General features: G+C 48.0%; 1 protein-coding gene across 1 annotated transcript in view; it reads right to left on the bottom strand.

Annotated features, from left to right (window-relative positions):
• Positions 1-2,765: 2,765 nt before the first annotated feature.
• Positions 2,766-16,577, bottom strand: part of mecp2 (methyl CpG binding protein 2) — a 50,674-nt gene continuing 36,862 nt past the window's right edge. The window contains exons 2-3 of the mRNA XM_041179610.1: positions 9,096-9,434; positions 2,766-6,493 (exon numbers count right to left, since the gene is read on the bottom strand). Coding sequence (XP_041035544.1) covers positions 5,425-6,493; positions 9,096-9,434 — 1,408 coding nt within the window. The 3' untranslated portion in view covers positions 2,766-5,424. The remainder of the gene's footprint in view (positions 6,494-9,095; positions 9,435-16,577) is intronic.

Below are 16,577 nucleotides of genomic sequence, written 5' to 3'. Positions count from 1 at the left end.
TGGGAGTGGGAGATCATTGAGCTGTACAACATTAGGGTGCAGGATACTGACAGTTACAGATCTGTCACTGGGAGTGGGAGCAGTCTGTGGGAATCACACAAAAAGGGTGTTGGCTTAAGTGCGATTTCCTCCTCTCGCCCCCACAGCCTACTGGCATCAATAAATACCAGAAGTGGCAAGGTGGCGATCTTGCAAAATAAATTCGGGTTGATTCTTTACAAGAAATTTACCGTTAATGATCAAACTGAATGGTAGAAGGAAATTTTCAATACACATTACAGGAGTTGACAAAAAGTCAGTCTTATTTTGTCACCTACGTCAAGGCGCCATGTTGCTTCAGTCCCCAAGACGTGCATGCAAATTGAGCCGTCTGTAGTGTATAAGTCACTGCTGGTCCACCTACTCGTGTCAATGAGCACACAGGGTAGTTAAAAAAAAAAACACACCATCTCTTCTTTAAATTTCAGAAATTCCTAAGCTCCTTTTTTCTTGGATAATCAGTTGAATTCTCTCCCTCTCTTTCATCCTTTGTGCCCTTGCTAACACTTCACTGTTAATTCTAGCAGAGCACTCTTCTCTGGCATTAAAAGCATTAGTCCAAGGATTCCAAACTTTACTGGTAGCTGCAGTTAGTGACTCGTGAAGTAATGATAAAATAGAGAAAGTTGAATGTAATTTAAGCTGGGCAAATCTACAGGCCAGTTGCTCCCAGATCCACCCTGCCCGACTGGTACTTAGTGTGGAGGCAGCTGAAAACCCAGATTATACTAGATTGTGGTGCAGGTGCCTACGAGGGCCACTGGCTATAGAGTTTTCAGCGGTGGTGCACTCAAGAAACTCAAGAAACAAAAGGAAAACTGCTCACAGATGTCGGCAAAGTGCACGCTCAAAGCTGTAGAATTTTACACGTGAAGAAAAGCCATCTAGGTTTTGCAGCAAAGACAGCACAGATGCACTGCTTTGTCATGAGCATGACGGAAAGCTGCCCCCACTCCCCCACACAGAAAGCAAATCCATATTCAGGAGCAGTTTGGAGGGTTTTTTCATTGAGAAACAATGCCCGCGGCCACTGCTTAGTGGAGAAACATCAGTTTTGTTACTGAGACCCACTAAATAGCTAATGAATCCATAACGGAGTTACACGCACGCTCACATGTTCAATAAATATAAATACTATCTTTAAAAAGGTGCAATTTAGTGCATTTTAAAGGCGCTAAAAAAAGCTTAAACACAAGTGCTTAATTGTACCTTGAAAGTAAGGGAGGGGGGGGTGGGGGGGCGGTGCGCGGGGCAGGAGAAATTCAGGTCACACATTAAACCAACTCCCCGTCTGCCTGTTTAGGTTGCTGTCAAAGTTTCAATGGCAATATTTGGAAGGAGTGGGGTGGGAGTTCTCCGCAGTGGCCTGGGACAAACATCCTCATTTAGAAAAGTATATTAGCGGGTCGTTCGTATCATCAGAGTTCTGTGGGACACTGCCGCAGCAGAATGGTTTCAGTGTTTGCCTACATAAGTCACTGCAGTTAAAAAAGTGTTCGGAACTCTTCTGGGATGCTCCATTGCGAAATTTAAAGTTTAAATTTATATATCACTTGCGTTCTTCCCCCACCCTCATCTGAAGATTTGGCGGTTTGGTGGGGGGGGGGGTGGTTGGTGGTGGTGGTGGTGTGTGTGTGTGTGTGTGTGTGTGTGGTGGTTGGTGACAGGGGAAGATACAAATCCTGACCTTGCTGTAGGATCCTGCAGTCTAGTTTACACAGCCAAGTAAACCCTCATCCCTGCGCACCAGCACAGCCTTGAAATTTGAATTACAGCTCGACAGGACTTAAACCAGTGGCTTCCTCCACACTTGCGCGCTACTGATGGGAAATTTGGAAAATGCACAAGCCTGAGTATGCCTTGCAATTTGACTGTCCCCACCTCAAAACACAGGTTGCTACCTCTTTAGCAAAGAGGACATCTGCATACACGGGGTTGTACACAAGCCTCAAGAGGAGCACTGTACAAACAACACATTTAAAACAGGCTGCTACTTCCTGAAAAGTAGAATTCAAATCCATAGCACAGTCAACACTGCCATCCAGGTTAATCTAAGATAAGTTGCCTTTGACTCCATGTTACAGCATTTGACACTCTGACACTAAGAAGCTGCCTGCTGTCAATGACCGCCTCCTATTACATCTATCTCTTCGCACTCTGGGTGGGGAGGTGGGGGAACGCGGTGTGGGTGGGTGCTTGGTTGCACATTCAGCAGTTCTACTGTAATGCACTAGCTGCGTAGGGGGTGGGCGGTGAGCGGGGATGGCGGGGGGGGGGAGATGAGGGGAGGAAGGGAAGAGCCTCCACAGTATAACTCATGACCTGGTCAATGGCCTTTCTACGGTGCTTCATCAATAACATGGTCAGCATTTACAAAGGTACAGGATTTATGACCAAGATTGTTACGAGGCGATGGCTGGGAGAACATGCAACATACACAATCTTGCGTGTGCCATTCTTTCAAAGTATCAGGTATATGCCATTCCCCTTTTGCTTAACTCTGCAGTCTCCTTTTGCAGCACCCTTGTCAACCATTTCCACTTCTGACAGAAAGCTCTAAACCGCAGACACCTGTCCATAGTGATAACTCTGTGACTAGATGACAGGACTGAACCGGTCAACACCCCATCGGGTCCAACCCACCTCCCCACACCGTCGGAGATGAAAAACCGAAGGTGTGGAGGGGGGGGGTGGGGGGGCAAAAAACAAAAACCCATAAAGGGAACAATTTTTTAAATTTTATTTTAACAAAACATTCGGTGAAACCGGAGATGCCAAAGCCCGCTACTGAGGCGGGGTAAAACTCAGTCCTTACCCCACCACCCCTGGCTCCCTCGTCAGCAGCAGCAGCCCAGCGTTATCCCTAAAAGAACAACTGGACCTCAGCCTTCATTTTTTTTTTTAACTCTTCAATCAGCTCGAGCTGCCGGTGCCATTTTGAAAAAAAGTCAGTCAAATGTTTGGAAACGTAGGGCATCCTGCAGATTTCAGGCAGCCTAACCAGATCATACTTTGTTTTTCTTTTAAAAAAAAAACACAATCAAAACTATTAAGATATAAATAATATTACGATATAAAGGACAGCTTACAGTACAGTAAAATCCTCTAGTTGACAGTGCAAGCGGGAAGAATAAGATTCAAGGCTAGCAGACAGTTCATAGCCAGCTCAGCGGAAAGATGGGATGTGGAAACCAGATTGGTTGTATCAACGCCAGGATACAGAAAGTGTTTCAAAGTGTTTGCAACCCTTAACGTAGTACAGCGGAAGCACAGGCTTTGCTCTCGCCCGGACACATGATATCGAAACAACAGTCTAATGTGGGAAGTAGACAGAACACTATCTTGGGAACTATACTCCACTCATCTACGTGTCCTATATATAGGTGTATAAAAAAAAAGTTGGTCATTTTTGGATATTTTTTTTAAATCTTCCCCCCCCAAGCACGCCATTTATTCCTCTCACCGCCCACAAACCAGAAAGAGCAACTTTTCCACTGGGCAGAAGTGCAGTAAGGCTGAATTTCTAAAACCAAGGTCGAAGGGGGTTTTATTCAGAGTATTCCGCACACAATTTAAAGAAACAAGGGTCATGAGCTTGATCAATAACAGGGCAACCCGCGGATGGCCAGGTTTACGAAGAGGGTCTAGTCTACAATTTAGCGGGAGAGAGCGCGCGCAAGGGTGTTCATCTTCGAGCGTCACCCAAGAGCTGGTGGATTTAAAAAGGTATACACGGTTGCATGATTTTGCAAGATCTGTAACACTGGGGAAATCGATGAGCAGTGCATAATCATCTAAAGGGCTCCCATGGTTTTAAAAGCTTGCTGCATAATTCTGTCCCCCTCATCATCATCAGTCTTACTAAAATAAAAATCGAAGGGAAAAGCCTCATTGTCGAAAAATAAAAGGTTGCCCCCGCCCCAAAACTCCTCGTGAAGCTCTTGGGGCCTTTGACGAGCACAATAATGTACCCTGGCCCATCTAGACAGAACACACTATTCATGGTCAGGGTCCCTCTCCACACAAGGGAGAATTTTTTTTAAAAAATAGGATATCACCCTCGTCCTCCTCCCCTCTCCCACAACCCCCACCCCCCAGCCCTGTTCTGCACCGACAGCCGGCAGAATTGGCAACCTTCACTCTAGGGTTCAAAGAGCACTCCAGGGTAGTTTCAGTGCCAGTCATTCCCTAAACCAGGCTGGGCTCAACAATGTCTCACTATGCCGTACATTTTGCCTCAAAAGTCCAGCGCCATTGTGCACATCCTCACTAATTTCACAAGTTGAGCCGGTGCGCAGTTGTCTTGGTTCACTCAGGGGCAGTAGAGTGGGCAAGCCAGGTGGCGTCTTTCTCTTAACTCTACACGGTTCAGGTTGTATTCATTGGCACAATATCCACCTTCGCCACAGCTGGAATGCTCTGTGCCCTCATCTATTACAGTGCAGAAAAGCACAGTTGAGGGTACAGGGCACCCCCACGTCAAAGGCGGGCTTATTTAACAGGATGTGCTCTCTTCAATCTCAGGTCCAACACAACATGTAAAAGTCCCTCGGCTGAGGTTGGTGGACATGAGTGACCATGTGTCTCACACTCGTGCCCGTTCACCAAATGGGCCGTCCACTACTCAAGTGATTGGGGACGAGCAACATGCCTTGTCGAGTGCCTCAGCGCACAATGGACGGCTGATTCTCCAATCAGGGCACCGCAGAAAAGGATCCAAGGTGTCTCAAATCCAACGAGCGCATCGGTGTAACTTAAAAAAAAAGGTTGGTGCATTATTGGTCGCCTGCCTCCAGATGTCAGTCGCACAGCTAGCAAGGACTGCAGCGTGACAAGCCGGCGACAGGCATTTAAAGGGTACAACAGCATCAGTGCACCAATTTTCTCCCCACCCCGACAGTACGGACTCTGTGGGTTCAACATCAAACTCAAATTGGGCCGAGGAGTTCAGGGGTGCATTGATCTAAGACCTTAGCAACTTGGGGTTGCAGGTGGTGGGGGGGGGGAGGGGGGCAGCGGGTAGGTGTCACTAACATCCTACTGACTGAAGGTGGACTCTGTGACCAGATCACAGAAGGCACAGTGAGCTTTTTCCTTTTTATTTTATTCTGAATGGGAGGAGGGAAGGAGGAGGATGGTGGGGAAGGGGCAACCTCTCGTTCGCTATCTTTTTGAGGGCCGAACAAAACACAAAGACAGACTGAACATTTGACCACCTAACAGATGCAAACACTTCAAGGAAGAAATTAGAAATTAACTCTTGCCCCAGATAAGCTTCGAGGTTCAGCATCACTGCTCTGGAAAGCCTTCGTTAGAGCCCTACTCACAAGGAGAAAAAGACACAACAGCTGCCTCGTTCATTTTTTTTCCTTCTTCCTATCAAAGTCAGCTAACTCTCTCTGAAACGGTCGCCCGAGTATCTGCCGACTCTTCTCTGCTCGGCCTCGGCACGGTCGAGATGACGCCCCTCTGATCACCCTCGCCTCTCAGTTTGCCCTTCTCTGCAAGCTCAGTCTTTGAGGGCTCCTTTGGAAACAGGTCAGCCTCGGGTCTGCTTCGCGGAGGCTTCTCCTCCGCGCACGCTCTGGTGCTCAAGTCTTTGGGTTCTGAGGGGCTCCTCCTGTCCTTGGAGCTCTCCGCCTCTTGAGCAGTCACCTCCTTCAGCTCCGGCTCCTTGGGGTCAGCAGGGTGAGGGGGCTCCTTCTTGACGCTCCGGCCTTTTGGGCTCCCCTCTCTTGCCTTGTGAATCACACTTTTAATGCTTTTCTGTCCTTTCCCACTTTTCTCGCCAGCATCCACCACTGAGTGTTCGGGTTGGGTGCTTTCCTTCACTATCGAGCTTCCCACCACTGGTATGCTGGTGTCCTCCTCGAAGATGCGTGTACTTTTTCTCTTTTTCAGGGGTGAACTCTCCTCCCCCAGGTTTCTCTTTTTGATTGGCAAAACAGTCACTTCTTCAGGCTTGATGGAAGACTCCTTGATGATTTTCTTCTTGACGGCTGGCACCACGCTGGCCCCGCCCGGCTTTCTGCCCCTCTTCTTCGGGACAGCCTTGGGCTCGACGTCAGACTTCCTCTTCCTGCCGGGGCCGCCCTTCCGCACCTTTGGAAGCTGCTCCGTGGAAGACGTGGCTCCTTCGGCTTTCTGCAGCAGGGGAGCCGAGAAAGGCATTTTAACCAGGAGCTTTGCCGCGCTTTTGTCCGACAATCTTTTCGACGGGCCGCCTTTCTGCACCCTCTTGTCCTTGCCGCTGCCTTTAGGCCTGCCCCGCCCTCTTCCTGTGCCAGCCGACTTGGGGCTCTTTGGCTTTTTGGGCGGTTTTTTCTCTCTCCTTGAGGGGCTCCCTCGGCCTGTGACCGTGAAGTCAAAGTCACTGGGGTCGAGGGTGGTATCGCCAACCTTCTCGAAGTGTGCCAGGAGCTCCACTTTGGAACGGAACGCCTTTCCTTGTGGGCTAAAGAACAGAAAGAAAAAGACAGAGTAAAAATTGGAGGAGTGGCTTATGTTGCCCGATAAACGCACTTTAAAGTTGCAAACTGCCGCTCGTCACCTTCCTGCCACTCCCAACGACAGACCCTGGCTCTGCTTTCTGGTCTGCCAATTCGCAGACACGAGTGGGACCACAGACTCACGAATCTCTAAACTAGTTGCACAGGATAGAATTTCTGCTTGCCCAATGAGCAGGGGTGATGGAAGACTCCTTGATGGGAGCTGGGGTGAACTAATGCTTTTGGATCCCCAAGTATTGCTGAAGTTTAACCACCTGAAACCATGAAGCCTTCCATGGCTAGAAGGCTTCCCACCACCTCCCCAGCCCAGGATCACCTTACCCATGAGGAAACTGCTTGTAAACTGCTGGCTGGAGCCAAACAGGAAGAGCCTCAGTTATCAGCTCACCAACCAAATCTCGTTTAGAGCGTGGATGGGTGGTGGAAAGAGAAAGCGAAGTAGCAACTGAAATCCCTTTCCTTTCCTATGATCAAGCCGAAATGCTAACACCCTTTCACTCTCTACAGGTGCTTATAGCATTTTCTATTCTTATTCCTCTTTTATTTTCATTCTTTACCACACTCATACATAGGATTCCATAGGATATAGGACACAGAAACAAGCCATTTGGCCCAACCAATCCATGCTGGTGTTGAGCCTCCTCCCATCTTTATTCATCTAAATCCACCATCGTGACCCACTATTCCACTCTCCCTTATCTGCTTGTCTAGTTTCCCCTTAAACACGTTGACACTATTCTCGCCAACCACTCACTGTAGGAGTGAGTTCCACATTCTCACCGCTCTCTGGGTAAAGAAGTTTCTCCTGAATCCCCCGATTGGATTTCTTGGGGACAGTCTCACATTGACGGCCTCTAGTTCCGCTCTTCCCCACAAAATGAAACATTCTCTCTGTCTCCACTCGATCAAAACCTTTCATCATTTTGATTAGGGTCGCCTTCCTCAGCCACCTCTTTTCAAGAGCAAAGAGCATTGAAGCCTGTCAATGCTTTCCTGAGATGGATACCCCATGCATTTCTTGGATTACCCTTGTCAATCTTCCCACCCTCTTCAGTGTCTTGATGTCCTTTTGATAATATGGCGACCTGAACTGCATGCAGGGAGGTCTCACAGGTTCAGTATAACGTGCCTACTTTTTAATTCTATCCCTTGAGAGATAAAGCCCAGTGTTTTGTTTGCTTTTTAAAAAAAATATACAGCTGAGCCTGATAAACTACCGGTCTTTTATAAAGTTCTTCCATATATCACCCCAGTAAGACAAATTAGAAAAATACTCCAGGGAGCTTAGTTGAGAAGTTTGGTGAGCAGCGGAACTGTGTAGACCAGGAAGGTACCAGGTTTGATCCATGCTCTGAGTCAGGTCAATTGAGCTCAACCACGATGGTGAGTGCCAGAGTATCTGGGTGAGAGATGGGATACTAGCCAGAATTCCCACGGCCGATCACTGTGAGCATACCCAGGTCAGGTAAGGTTTAGCAGTGATGCCCCCCTGCAGACTGACTTGTGCTGGGTTGCATAGAGAACTGCCATTCGAGTGAGGGGCTTAGAAGCAGTCAAACAAGCACACAATTTGCATTTGTAAAGCGCTTTTATCATAGACAAACATCTCACAAGCACTACACAGGAGCATTATCAAACATAATTTTACACCGAGCCACATAGGAATACTTGAACAAGCGATTGAAAGCTCCGACAATGAGGTAGTAAGGAGTGACTTAAAGGAGGGAGAGCTAGAGACAGAGGGATTTAGGGAGGTAATTCCAGAGTTTCGGACCTAGGTGGCTGAAGGCACAGCTGCCGACGGGGAGCGATGGAAACTGGGGACGTGCAGGAACGCAGAATTGGAAGAGCACAGAGATTTTGGGCAGGAGGTGGGCTGGGGAAGGTTACAGAGATAGGGAGGGTTGTAGGGGCTGGAAAAGGCTACAGAGATATGGAGGGTTGTAGGGGCTGGAGGAGGTTACAGAAATAGAGAGGGTTGTAGGGGCTGGAAGAGGCTACAGAGATAGGGAGGGTTGTCAGGGCTTGAGGAGGTTAGAGATAGGGGGGGTTTTCAGGGCTCGTGGAGATTAGAGATAGGGAGGGTTGGAGGGGCTGAAGGAGTTTAGAGCGATAGGGAGGGGTGTAGGTGCTGGTGGAAGTTACAGAGATAGGGAGGGGCTATGGCCATGGAGGGATTTGCAAATGAAGATGAGAATTTTAAAAGTCAACGTGTTGCAGACTGGGAGCTAATGGAGGTCAGCAAACACAAGGGGTGGTGGGTGAACAGGACTTGGTACGAGTTGGGATAGTTGTAGATGAGCTTAAATTTAGAAAGGGTGTAACTGGGGAAGCCAGCTAGGAGGGCACTGCAATAGTCACGTCCAGCGGGAACAAAATCATGGATGAAGGTTTCAGCAGATGCGGTGAGGCAGAGCAAACCAGACCCTGCACTAGACAAAGCAACAAAAGATTGGGGGATTTGGGGGGGGGGTGGGGAGAGACAAGAGAGGAGACTCCGTTAAGTAGGTTTTTAAAAGTTAAAATCCTATTTTAAGGGTTACCTACTTGATAATGTACACATCGTACTTTCCCGCCGATCGTCCCGACTTCCTCTGTTTCAGCTTCCGCGTCCAGCCCTCAGGGAGCGTGGGGTCATCGTACAGTGGGCCCCGGTCTCGAATCAGGGAGCGCCTTGGCTTTGGAGTGGAAGGGGTAGCCGCGACCGCTCCCTCTTGCTCTGCTGTCTCGGCTTTGTTACCGTCGGCCGGCTCAGGGACCAGAGCTTCGGCTGGCTGGGCTTCTCGGTGCTTCTCATCATCTCGCTCCTCCTTTTTCTTGTGTTTCTTCACTTTCAGCAGCTTCTCCCTTTGTCCAGCCTGCTCGTGGTCTTCTGATTTCTCTTCGCTGCAACAAGAACAAGAAACCACCATTTTTTTTTAAAAAGGGAAAAAAGCGTGTTGCGACTCATAGAAAACAAGAGCTCATTTAAAGATCCTTTCAGAATTTCCCCATACAGCCACCACTGATGGGTCAAAACACCGGTGACAATGCCTACTGCTCAAACCCGGCTACACTGGTGTGTCAGGCTCAGTAAATTGTCCAGGCCTTCAATGTCCTGTACCCCAGCCCAGCAAACACTGCCCTCTCCAGCCCGCAGTCCCACTCAGGAAAGCATCTCGCTCCCCCGCCTCAATTTCTAACTCGACTGAGAACCAAAAAAAACATGAAAATCCTTAAAATAAACACGGCAAATGCTGGAAAAGTACAGCGATAACTGGCATTTAATCACCTCCTATAAAGGTAAGGAAACATCCCAGAGCACTTACAGGGACATAAGCAGATTTTTAAAAAAGACACCGAGACAATGGAGGGGTGACTACAAGCTTTGTCAGAGAGCGAGGCTTTAAGGGTGGCTTTAAAGGAGGACAGACTGGGGCATTTTGCTATGTTAAAGGCACTATATAAATGCAAGCTGACGGACCTGTGTATTTCCAGGATACAAAATACAACCCATGAAGTGCCGTAAACACCCCCCCCGCCGCCACCAAAAGCATCTTACACAGCAAAGCTCAGATAAACAGCCTGGCTGCCATAGCGACTTTGCAAAACAAAAATCAAACCATTACACAAAACGCCACCAACTCCTCTCTCTCCCCCACCCCCCCCTCCTCATTCATAAACACAAATTAGCTTATTTGTCTAAATACAATTATGGATAAAAAGACTGTTCAGTTGTGTTGAGGCTGTACATGAAAAATATGCCATCCCATATAAACCAAGGTACAGCGTCAAAGCAGAAGAAGAAATTTTATATTCAACTCGATTTTTAATCAAATGAAGTAGCTGATAGTCTTCATGCATCTGTGCTTAGTAGATAATGAACACAGACTTACAAGAATATGATTCTTCACAACATTTACATCCGGAAGTTCTGGTAACTTCAGCAATTACCTCAGTAAGCAGTAATGAACTTCAATGACTCACTTTAAAACAACTTCTGAAACAGTGAAGCCCCATTTGCATGCAAATCCTGTTTGCACATAGCCCTTCCAAACTCCCAACACAATTTTGCTCGCTAGCGCATGAGGCAAGGATTTGCCCTCGGAGTCTCCTCTCTCTGTTACACAGGTGGCACAGCCGCAAGCATGGGCAGGCAGCTCCACATCCCTTCCCCGTGCTCCAACAGAGATAAGCGAGTAGAGGCAGAGCTGCAGCTTGGGTAGAGCAGGCCCCAGTACTCTATGGTTCTAGAGTAGTTAACATGGCTGTACCACGCTTGCAAGGGGAGGCTGAGACGTTTGGTAACGTCAGTGGACTAGTAAGCCAGTCACTGCTCTCGTGGACATGGGTTCGAATCCCGCCATAGCAGCTGGTGGAATTTAAACACAATCAATAAAAGTCCAGAATTTAAAGCTAGACTCAGTAATGGTGACCACGAAACTATCATCAAGGTGAAAGCAAAACACAGATGCTGGAAATCGGGAACAAAAACAGGAAATGCTGGAAAAACTCAGGTCTAGCAGCATCTGTGGAGAGAAAAACAGAGAATGTTTCGAGTCCATATGAGACTCTTCTTCAGAAACGTCAACTGTTTCTCTCCTCACGGATGCTGCTAGACCTGATGAGTTTTTCCAGCATTTTCTGTTTTGTTTCATGAAACTATCGTCGACTGTTGTAAAAGCCCATCTGGTTCGCTAATGATCTTTCGAGAAGGGAATCTGCTGACCTTACCCTGTCTGGCCTACGTATGACTCCAGACCCACAGCAATGCGGTTGACTCTTAACTGCCCCTCTGAAATGGTCTAGCTAACCACTCAGCTTAGCTGAGTTTAGTCACAGGAATAGTTTCAGTCTCGTTTCTGAACTTCAAGGTTTTGTTTCATTTACTTTATAGTCTTCGGAAGAACATCGATTCCAGTTTTAGTTGAGCGCTTCTAAAACCGGAGTCATATTTCAGTTTTACTCTTGGAATTTAAAAACATGTGTTATTTTAGAGCTTTGTACTTTTGTCCTGATCGTCTGAGAAACATTTTGAGAAATGTCTCAGAAAATGCCCCAAATTGATGTTTCACTACTCACTGGGGGCACGCAAAAAATAATAATCGGGAAATAACGATAATACAATTTACACAATAAATGGAAGGATACTGAGAGGTGTAGAAGAAATGTGGGACGTTGGAGTGAATGCGCCCACACATCCCTGAAGGTAGCAGGGCAGGTCAATAATGTGGTTAAAAAGGCATAGGAAATCCTTTCCTTCATTAGTGAGGTATAGAAATATAAGGGCAGTAAGGTCATGCTGGAACTATATAAAACACTAGTTAGGTTACAACGCGATGTCATTCCATTAGAGAGGGTACAGAGGAGATTTACGAGGATGTTGCCAGAACTGGAAAATTGCAGCGATGAGGAAAGATTGGATAGGCTGTGGTTGGTCTCCATGGAACAGAGGAGGCTGAGGGGAGATTTAATTGAGATGTACAAAATTGAGAGGGGCCTGGACAGAGTAGATGGGAAGAGCCTATTTGCTCTAGCAGAGGGGTCAGTGACCAGGGGGCACAGATTTAAAGTGATTGGTAGAAGGATTAGAGGGAAAATTAGGAAATTTTTTTCACCCAGAGGGCTGTGGGGTCTGGAACTCACTGCCTCAAAGGGTAGTTGTGGCAGAAACCCTCAACTCATTTAAAAGGTGCCTGGACACGCACCTCAAGTGTTGTAACCTGCAGGGCTATGGACCAAATGCTAGAAAGAGGGATTTGGTTGGGTGGCTTGTTTTTCAGCCAGCGCACACACGATGGGTCAAGTGGCCTCCTTTATTTTTATTCATTTATGGGATGTGGGCTTAGCTGGCTGGGTCAGCATTTATGCCCATCCCTAGTTGCCCGAGAAGGTGGTGATGTGCTGCCTTCTTGAACCGCTGCAGTCCATGTGGTGTAGGTACACCCACAGTGCTGTTAGGAAGGGAGTTCCAGGATTGTGTCCGTGTAGTGTACATACACCCACAGTGCTGTTAGGGAGGGAGTTCCAGGATTTTGACCCAACGAAAGTGAAGGAACGGCGATATATTTCCAAGTCAGGGTGGTGAATGACTTGGAGGGGAACTTCCAGGTGGTGATATTACCATCTATCTGCTGTCCCCTTGCCCTTCGAGATGGTAGTGGTTGTGGGTTTGAAACGTTCTGTCTAAGAAGCGTTGGTGAATTCCTGCAGCGCATCTTATCGATGGTACACACTGCTGCTACGGGGAATCAGTGGTGGAGGGAGTGAATGTTTATAGGCGTGGTGCAGATCGAGCGGGCTGCTTTGTCCTGGATGGTGTCGAGCTTCCTGAGCGTCATTGGAGCTGCACTCATCCAGGCAAGTGGAGCGTATTACATCACACTCCTGACTTGTGCCTTGTAGATGGTGGACAAGAGAGAGTAAGGAGGTGAGTTACTCGTCGCAGGATTCCCAGCCTCTGACTTGCTCTTGTAGCCACAGTATTTATATGGCTGGTCCAGTTCAGTGTCTGGTCAATGGTAACTCCCAGGATGCTGACAGTGGAGAATTCAGTGATGGTAATGCTAATAAACATCATGGGGCAATGGTCGGATCCGCGCTTGTTGGAGATGATCATTACTCAGCACTTGTGTGGCATGAATGTTATTTGCCACTTGTCAGCCCAAGCCCGGATTTTGTCCAGGTCTTGCTGCATTTGGCTGTGGACTGCTTCAGTATCTGAGGAGTCGCAAATGGTGCTGAACATTGTGCAGTCATCAGCAAACATCCCCACTTCTGACCTTATGCTGGAAGGAACTCATTGAAGAAGCAGCTGAAGATGGTTGGGCCGAGGATACTACCCTGAGGAACTCCTGCAGTGATGTCCTGGAGCTGAGGTGACTGACCTCCAACAACCACAACCATTTTGCTTTGTGCTAGGTATGAATCCAACCGGTGGAGAGTTTTCCCTGATTCCCATTGACTCGAATTTTGCTAGAGCTCCTTGATGCCACACTTGGTCAAATGCAGCCTTGATGTCAAGGGCAGTCACTTTCACCTCACCTCAGGAGTTCAGCTGTTTTGTACATGTTTGAACCAAGGCTGTAATGAGGCCAGGAGCTGAATGACCCAGGTGGAACCCAAACTGAGAACCTGTGAGCAGGCTATTGCTAAGCAAGTGCTGCATGATAGCACTGTTGATGACCTCTTCCATTACTTTACTGATGATCGAGAGTAGACTGGTGAGGTGGTAATAAGCCAGGTTGGATTTGTCCTGCACTTTGTATACAGGACATAGCTGGACAATTTTCCACGTAGCTGGGTAGATGCCAGTGTTGTAGCTGTACTGGACCAGCTTGGCTAGGGGTACGGCAAGTTCTGGAGCACAAGTCTTTAGTACTATTGCCGGAATATTGTCAGGGCCCATAGCCTTTGCACTATCCATTGCCTTCAACTATTTTTTGATATCGCATGGAGTGCATCAAATTGGCTGAAGACGGGCATCTGTGATGCTGGGGACCTCCGGAGGTGCTGAGATGGATCATCCACTCAACACTTCTGGCTGAAGATTGTAGCAAATGCATCAACCTTATCTTTTGCACTGACGTTTTGGGCACCCCCATCATGGGGATATTTGTGAAGCCTCCTCCTCCAGTGAGTTGTTTAATTGTCCACCACCATTCATGGCTTCTTGTGGCAGGACTGCAGAGCTTAGATTTGATCCATTGGTAGTGGAATCACTTAGTCTATCGCCTCCAGCTTATGCTGTTTGGCATGCAAATAGCCCTGTGGTACAGCTTCAACAGGTTGACACCTCACTTTTAGGTGCTGCCCCGGCATGCACTCCTGCACTCTTCATTGAACCAGGGTTGATCTCCTGGATCGTGGGAGATATGTTGGGCCATGAGGTTATAGATTGTGTTTGAGTACAATTCTGCTGCTGCTGCTGGCCCACAGCGCCTCATGGGTGCCCAGTCTTGAGTTGCTAGACCTGCTCGAAATCTATGCCATTTAGCACAGTGTTAGTGCCACACAACACAATGGAGGGTATCCTCAATGTGAAGACAGGACTTCATCTCCACAACGACTGTGCAGTGGTCACTCCTATCCATACTGTCATGGCCAGATGCAGCTGCAGCAGGTAGGTTGGTAAGGATGAGGTCAAAACCTCTTGTTGGTTCTCTCACCACCTGCAGCAGACCCAGTCTAGCAGTTATGTCATTCAGGACTCGGTCAGTAGTGGTGCTACCGAGCCACTCTTGGTAATTGACATTGAAGTCCCCCGCCCAGAGTACATTCTGCGCCCTTGCCACCCTCAGTGCTTCCTCCAAGTGGTGCTCAACATGGAGAAGCACTGATTCATCAGCTGAGGGGCAGGGGGGTATACGTGGTAATCAACAGGTCGCTTCCTTGCCCATGTTTGACGATGCCATGAGACTTCATGGGGTCCGGAGTCGATGTTGAAGTCTCCCAGGGTAACTCCTTCCCGACTGTATGCCACTGTGGCGCCACCTCTGCTGGGTCTATCCTGCCGGTGGGAAAGGACATACCCAGGAATGGTGATGCTGGTGTCTGGGACATTATCTGTATGATTCCGTGAGGATGACTATGTCAGGCTGTTGCTTGACTAGTCTGTGAGACAGCTCTCCCAACTTTGGCACTAGCCCCCAGTAAGGGGGGGGCTTTGCAGGGCCGACTGAGATTGCCATTGTTTCTTCCAGTGCCTAGGTCAATGCCGGGTTGTCCGTCCGATTTCATTTCTTTTTTGTGATACAACTGAGTATTTAAGAGTCAACCACATTGCTGCGAGTCTGGAGTCACTTGTAGGCAAGACCAGGTAAGGACGGCAGATTTCCTTCCCTGAAAGGACATTAGTGAACCAGATGGGTCCTTACAACAATCAACAATCAACAATGGCTTCGTGGTCATCATCAGACTTCGAATTTCACCATCTGCCGTGGTTGGATTTGAACCCTGGGTCTCTGGATTACTCGTCCAGCGACAATACCACTACGCCATCGCCTCCCCCGTTCTGTACCATAAACTATGATTCTATGAAATGCAAAATACTGCGGATGCTGGAAATCTGCATTACTAACAGAAAAAGCTGGAAATACTCAGCAGACCATGCAGCGTCTGTGGAGAGAGAGGAAAAACAGAGATAATGTCTCAGGTCGATGACCTGAAATTTAAGTTTTTCATTCTGATGGGGCGGGGTCATCGATGACCCAAAAATGCCATCAATTGAGGTGGTGAGTGGGGCGTTGCCCAAATTGCCAACTGTGCGATCTTGCGACATGCAAATCGGCTGCTGCGGACCCTACACTACGACAGTGACCACACGCTAATAGGTATTTCATGGGCTGTAGAGCACTTTGAGACGTCCTGAAGTGGTTAAAGGTGCTGCAGAAACACAAGCCTGTCTTTTTCTTTTAGTTTTTTTTGTAAAGCATTCTCTGGCAAGGCATCGATTGCCCATCCTTAGTTGCCCTTGAGAAGATGGCAGCGCGCCATCTTGTTCTAAGCTGAGAGTTTCAACTCCATCTTGTTTCCTGACTGCGAAGGGGGGAGGGGGGTGTCACACTGGGCTCAGGTGGGGTAAAAGGGTTGAACGAGTAACAATTATGCACAATGATTCCACCATTCCACCACCTGCATTTTAATTCCGTTACCCCGTCATTGGGTTTAACAACAACTCCAAGCCATCTCCCCGCCCCAGTGCCAAAAAAAACGATGCTTAAAGGAGTCCAAGTGCTGGCCGTCACATTCGACCAGAATTCTTCGTACTTAACCTTTTAAAGGAAGTCCTGATGGTCTGACCGCCTCAAAGTCAGACATTCCCCAAATAGGTTAGTGAGTTTAAAATTGTCCTTTCAGATACCGCAGCAACCCGAGACCAGATGCTCATGGCTTTCACCGCTAGTCTCAGAGGAGTTAGCTGGGCTTAGGCTAAGTGGCAGTAGGGAATACTACATCTGGCCTTGGTACTCCTAAACTTTGGGGCAGAAGGTAGGGATAGGGGTGGAAATTAAAATAATCCTGGAATATGCAAGCACGAGCACTGCGAGT

Source organism: Carcharodon carcharias, chromosome 35, assembly GCF_017639515.1.
Source record: "Carcharodon carcharias isolate sCarCar2 chromosome 35, sCarCar2.pri, whole genome shotgun sequence".
NCBI classification, from domain to species: domain Eukaryota; kingdom Metazoa; phylum Chordata; class Chondrichthyes; order Lamniformes; family Lamnidae; genus Carcharodon; species Carcharodon carcharias.
This window is presented reverse-complemented; position numbering and strand designations above follow the sequence as displayed.